Source organism: Somniosus microcephalus, unplaced genomic scaffold (genome assembly GCF_052327205.1).
Source record: "Somniosus microcephalus isolate GS21.2 unplaced genomic scaffold, FLI_Smic_1.0 unresolved_chr7, whole genome shotgun sequence".
In the NCBI taxonomy this organism is placed as follows: domain Eukaryota; kingdom Metazoa; phylum Chordata; class Chondrichthyes; order Squaliformes; family Somniosidae; genus Somniosus; species Somniosus microcephalus.
This window is the reverse complement of record NW_028225185.1, coordinates 32,152,385-32,158,384: the sequence shown is the minus strand read 5'-3', so window position 1 is coordinate 32,158,384 and position 6,000 is coordinate 32,152,385. Positions and strand designations below refer to the sequence as shown.

Sequence of the window (6,000 nt, the reverse complement as noted above, 5' to 3'; positions counted from 1 at the left end):
GGAGCGCCGCACTGTCGGAGGGGCGGTACTGAGGGAGCGCCGCATTGTCGGAGGGGCGGTACTGAGGGAGCGCCGCACTGTCGGAGGGGCGGTACTGAGGGAGCGCCGCACTCACGGAGTGACAGAACTGAGGGAGCGCCGCACTGTCGGAGGGGCGGTACAGAGGGAGCGCCGCACTGCCGGAGGGGGAGTGCTGAGGGCGTGGCGCCTTTCAGATGAGATATTAAACCGAGGACCCCGTCTACCCTCTCAGGTGGATAGAAACATAGAAGATAGGAGTAGGAGTCGGCCATTCGGCCCCTCGAGCCTGCTCCGCCATTCAATGAGATCGTGGCTGATCATCCAAATTCAGTCCCCTGTCCCTGCTTTCTCCCCATATCCCTTGAGCCCTTTAGCCTTAAGAAATATATCTAACGCCTTAGATGTAAAAGGTCCCACAGCCACTATTGGAAGAAGAGCAGGGGGGAGTTCTCCCCAGTGTCCTGGGGCCAATATTTATCCCTCAACCAACATCACTAAAACAGATGATCTGGTCATTATCATATTGCTGTTTGTGGGAGCTTGCTGTGCGCTAATTGGCTGCCGTGCTTCCTGCATTACAACAGTGACCACACTTCAAAAAAAGTATTTCATTTGCTGTGAAGCGCTTTGGGACGTCCTGAGGTGGTGAAAGGTGATGAAGAAATGCCAATCTTTTCTTTTTAACTGTCTATAGAAATGTACTGGGGATGGGGGGGGAGCGGAACATTTAATCTGTGCCTGGTTGCTCCGCCCGGGCGTGGTTGGGGGCTGGTTTCCGGCGGGCCTTGCCCCTCAGCCAGCGGGGCGGAGTTGTGATGGGGGGGGGACGGACTGGTTTCCGGCGGGCGGGCCTTGCCCCGCAGGCTGAGGGGCGGAGCGGGGCGGGTTTCCGGTTCCGGCGGCCGGGGCGATGGCGGCGGCGGAGGAGGCGCCGGGCCTGGAGCGGCAGCGGCGGGAGGTGGAGGCGCTGCGGGGCGGCTGGCCGGTCGAGGGCGAGGCCTGGTGAGCCCCGGGGTCGGCGGGGGGGGAAGCCGGAGGTGGGGGTTTTAAGAGGGGGCGGGGTGGTGGTCAGAATTTGGGGGTCAGGGGTCAAAATTAAGGGGTCTGGTGTCAACATTCTGGGATTTTTAGGCTCAAGATTTTGGGGCTGGGATTAGGTTTTGGGGTTATAAGGTCAAGATTTGGGGTCTGGTGTCAGGGTTTGGGGTTTTAAGGTCAGGATTTGGGTTATTTAGGGTCAAGATTTTGGGTTTGGGGTCTGGTGTCAGGGTTTGGGGTTTTAAGGTCAGGATTTGGGTTATTTAGGCTCAAGATTTTGGGTCTGGGGTCAAGATTTGGGGTCTGGTGTCAGGGTTTGGGGATTTAAGGTCAGGACTTGGGGTGTGGTGTCAGGGTTTGGGGTTTTAAGGTCACGAGTTGGGGATTTAGGGTCAAGATTTTGGGTCTGGGATTAGGCTTTACATAAGAACATACGAAATAGGAGCAGGAGTAGGCCAATCGGCCCCTCGAGCCTGCTCCGCCATTCAATAAGATCATGGCTGATCTGATCCTAACCGCCAATCTACTATCACAGAACCATCTCCTGAATCTAACAGAATTAGACACACGCAGGTCAAGATTTGGGGTCTGGTGTCAAGATTTTGGGTCTGGGATTAGGTTTTGCAGTTTTAAGATCAAGATTTGGGGTCTGGGATCAGGTTTTGAAAAGAAAGACAGACTCCCATTTCTCCAGCGCCTTTCACCACCTCGGGACGTCCCAAAGCGCTTCACAGCCAATGAAGGACTTTTTTCGAAGTGTGGTCACTGTTGTAATGTAGGAAACGCGGCAGCCAATTTGCGCACAGCAAGCTCCCACAAACAGCAACGTGATAATGACCAGATCATCTGTTTTTTAGTGATGTTGGTTGAGGGATAAATATTGGTCCCAGGACACCGGGGAGAACTCCCCCCCCCCCCCCCCCCCCCCCCGCTCTGCTTCCAATAGTGGCCGTGGGATCTTTTACATCCACCTGAGGGGGCAGACGTGGGCCTTGGGTTTAACGCCTCATCAGAAAGACGGCCCCTCCGACAGTGCGGCGCTCCCTAGGTACCGCCCCTCCGACAGTGCGGCGCTCCCTAGGTACCGCCCCTCCGACAGTGCGGCGCTCCCTAGGTACCGCCCCTCCGACAGTGCGGCGCTCCCTCAGTACCGCCCCTCCGACAGTGCGGCGCTCCCTCAGTACCGCCCCTCCGACAGTGCGGCGCTCCCTCAGTACCGCCCCTCCGACAGTGCGGCGCTCCCTCAGTAGCGCCCCTCCGACAGTGCGGCGCTCCCTCAGTACCGCCCCTCCGACAGTGCGGCGCTCCCTCAGCACCGCCCCTCCGACAGTGCGGCGCTCCCTCAGCACCGCCCCTCCGACAGTGCGGCGCTCCCTCAGCACCGCCCCTCCGACAGTGCGGCGCTCCCTCAGCACCGCCCCTCCGACAGTGCGGCGCTCCCTCAGCACCGCCCCTCCGACAGTGCGGCGCTCCCTCAGCACCGCCCCTCCGACAGTGCGGCGCTCCCTCAGCACCGCCCCTCCGACAGTGCGGCGCTCCCTCAGCACCGCCCCTCCGACAGTGCGGCGCTCCCTCAGCACCGCCCCTCCGACAGTGCGGCGCTCCCTCAGCACCGCCCCTCCGACAGTGCGGCGCTCCCTCAGCACCGCCCCTCCGACAGTGCGGCGCTCCCTCAGCACCGCCCCTCCGACAGTGCGGCGCTCCCTCAGTACCGCCCCTCCGACAGTGCGGCGCTCCCTCAGTACCGCCCCTCCGACAGTGCGGCGCTCCCTCAGTACCGCCCCTCCGACAGTGCGGCGCTCCCTCAGTACCGCCCCTCCGACAGTGCGGCGCTCCCTCAGTACCGCCCCTCCGACAGTGCGGCGCTCCCTCAGTACCGCCCCTCCGACAGTGCGGCGCTCCCTCAGTACCGCCCCTCCGACAGTGCGGCGCTCCCTCAGTACCGCCCCTCCGACAGTGCGGCGCTCCCTCAGTACCGCCCCTCCGACAGTGCGGCGCTCCCTCAGTACCGGCGCTCCCTCAGTACCGCCCCTCCGACAGTGCGGCGCTCCCTCAGTACCGCCCCTCCGACAGTGCGGCGCTCCCTCAGTACCGCCCCTCCGACAGTGCGGCGCTCCCTCAGTACCGCCCCTCCGACAGTGCGGCGCTCCCTCAGTACCGCCCCTCCGACAGTGCGGCGCTCCCTCAGCACCGCCCCTCCGACAGTGCGGCGCTCCCTCAGCACCGCCCCTCCGACAGTGCGGCGCTCCCTCAGCACCGCCCCTCCGACAGTGCGGCGCTCCCTCAGCACCGCCCCTCCGACAGTGCGGCGCTCCCTCAGCACCGCCCCTCCGACAGTGCGGCGCTCCCTCAGCACCGCCCCTCCGACAGTGCGGCGCTCCCTCAGTACCGCCCCTCCGACAGTGCGGCGCTCCCTCAGTACCGCCCCTCCGACAGTGCGGCGCTCCCTCAGTACCGCCCCTCCGACAGTGCGGCGCTCCCTCAGTACCGCCCCTCCGACAGTGCGGCGCTCCCTCAGTACCGCCCCTCCGACAGTGCGGCGCTCCCTCAGTACCGCCCCTCCGACAGTGCGGCGCTCCCTCAGTACCGCCCCTCCGACAGTGCGGCGCTCCCTCAGTACCGCCCCTCCGACAGTGCGGCGCTCCCTCAGTACCGCCCCTCCGACAGTGCGGCGCTCCCTCAGTACCGCCCCTCCGACAGTGCGGCGCTCCCTCAGTACCGTCCCTCCGACAGTGCGCCGCTCCCTCAGTACCGCCCCTCCGACAGTGCGGCGCTCCCTCAGTACGACGCTGGGAGTATCAGCCTCGCTTTATGTGCGCAAGTCCCTGGAGTGGGACTTGAACCCACAACCTTCTGACTCAGGGGCGAGGGTGCTACCAACTGAGCCTCAGTTTTAGGGTCAAGATTTAAGTTCTTGTCTTAAGATTTGGGGTCTTGGATCAGGATTTGGGGTTTCAGTCAGGATTTGGGTTCTGGGGTCAAGATTTGGGGTTTTCGGGTTAAGGTTTAGGGTCTTCGATCAAGATTTGTGGTTTTAGGGTCAGGATTTGAGATTTGGGGTTTTAGGATCAAGATCTGGGGGTCGGGAGTCACGATTTGGGGGTTTTAGGATTTGGGGTTTAGTGGGTGAGGCTGCCCCATGAACCTCGAGCAACATTCCCTAGGATCCCAGGATTGAGGAACTCGAACCCAACAGACCCCAAACTATCCTGACCCGACCCACCCCCGCTAAAACCGCCCTGACCCCCGACAACACGACTCAACCCAAGGACCATAAAGCACCTCAGCCTAACCTAACTGAATGGAATACAGCCCAACCTCATCTTGGGGAGCCCAGCTCCCTGTAGCCCACCCGACCCACCCCAACTCGACAGAACACAGCCCAGTCCAACCCAATGAATACAGCTCAGCCCCTATAGAACGTCGGCTGAATGTACAGCAATGTGTAGCCTTACTTGAGTATTGTGTGCAGTTTTGGTCGCCTTATCTGAGGAAGGATGTTCTTGCCATGGAGGGAGTGCAGCGAAGATTCACCAGACCGATACCTGGGATGGCAGGAATGACGTATGAGGAGAGATTGGGTCGATTGGGCTTATACTCGCTGGAGTTTAGAAGAATGAGAGGGGATCTCATTGAAACTTATAAAATTCTAACAGAACGAGACAGACTAGATGCAGGAAGGATGTTCCCGATGGCGGGGGAGTCCAGAACCAGGGGTCACAGTCTAAGGATAAGGGGTAAGCCATTTAGGACAGAGATGAGGAGGAATTTCTTCACCCAGAGAGTGGTGAACCTGTGGAATTCTCTACCACAGAAGGCAGTTGAGGCCAATTCATTAAATATATTCAAGAAGGAGTTGGATATATTTCTTAAGGCTAAAGGGATCAAGGGATATGGGGAGAAGGCAGGGACAGGGTACAGAATTTGGATGATCAGCCATGATCTCATTAAATGGCGGAGCAGGCTCGAGGGGCCGAATGGCCGACTCCTGCTCCTATCTTCTATGTTTCTATGTTTACCCAACCTAACGAGCGTACTCCAACCCCTGCCGGCCCTACCCAACCGAACGTGAGGGGAACAATACTGGGCAGCGGGCGCACTACGTGAATGGTGTCAAGCTAGCGAGGCCGGAACATCGAAAGCAATCTAGACTTGTCCCTCTCCGAGCAGCACGCAACTGCAGGCTGCGGTGAGCAGTGGAAATCCCGGGCGGAGGGTGTGAACGGCTCAGAAATTAGTTAAAAAGATAGAAAGTGATGCCACTTGTTAGGGGATTGAGTTTGGGGTGTGGAGTGGCTGAAATGCCCCAGTGGTCACTGTTGGGGGCTGCTGTTGTTTCGAATTAATGGTTGGTGTCAGCCGTGGCTTAGCTGGTTTCACACGCCCCTCTTGAGTCAGAAAGTCGCGGGTTCGAGTCCCGTGCCAGAGACTTGAGCCCCCTAATCCAGGCCCGACACTCCCCCGGTGCCAGTACTGAGGGAGCGCCGCACTGTCGGAGGGGCGGTACTGAGGGAGCCCGCACTGTCGGAGGGGCAGTATTGAGGGAGCGCCGCACTGTCGGAGGGGCGGTACTGAGGGAGGGCCGCACTGTCGGAGTGGCGGTACTGAGGGAGCGCCGCACTGTCGGAGGGGCAGTACTGAGGGAGCGCCGCACTGTCGGAGGGGCGGTACTGAGGGAGCCCGCACTGTCGGAGGGGCAGTATTGAGGGAGCGCCGCACTGTCGGAGGGGCAGTAATGAGGAAGCGTCGGAGGGGCGGTACTGAGGGAGCCTGCACTGTCGGCGAGGCAGTATTGAGGGAGCGCCGCACTGCCGGAGGGGTGGTACTAAGGGAGTGCTGCACTGTCGGAGGGGCAGTACTGAGGGAGCACCGCACTGTCGGAGGGGCGGTACTGAGGGAGCGCCGCACTGTCGGAGGGGCGGTACTGAGGGAGCGCCACAC

At 60.8% G+C, this 6,000-nt stretch overlaps 1 protein-coding gene across 1 annotated transcript in view; it reads left to right on the top strand.

Annotated features, from left to right (window-relative positions):
- Window positions 1–893: 893 nt before the first annotated feature.
- LOC147086748 (ubiquitin carboxyl-terminal hydrolase 11-like) overlaps window positions 894–6,000 on the top strand; it is a gene marked incomplete at its 3' end in the record, with an annotated part of 31,409 nt that continues 26,302 nt past the window's right edge. The window contains exon 1 of the mRNA XM_085978312.1: window positions 894–1,023. Within this exon, the coding sequence (XP_085834438.1) occupies window positions 932–1,023 (92 nt within the window). The remainder of the gene's footprint in view (window positions 1,024–6,000) is intronic.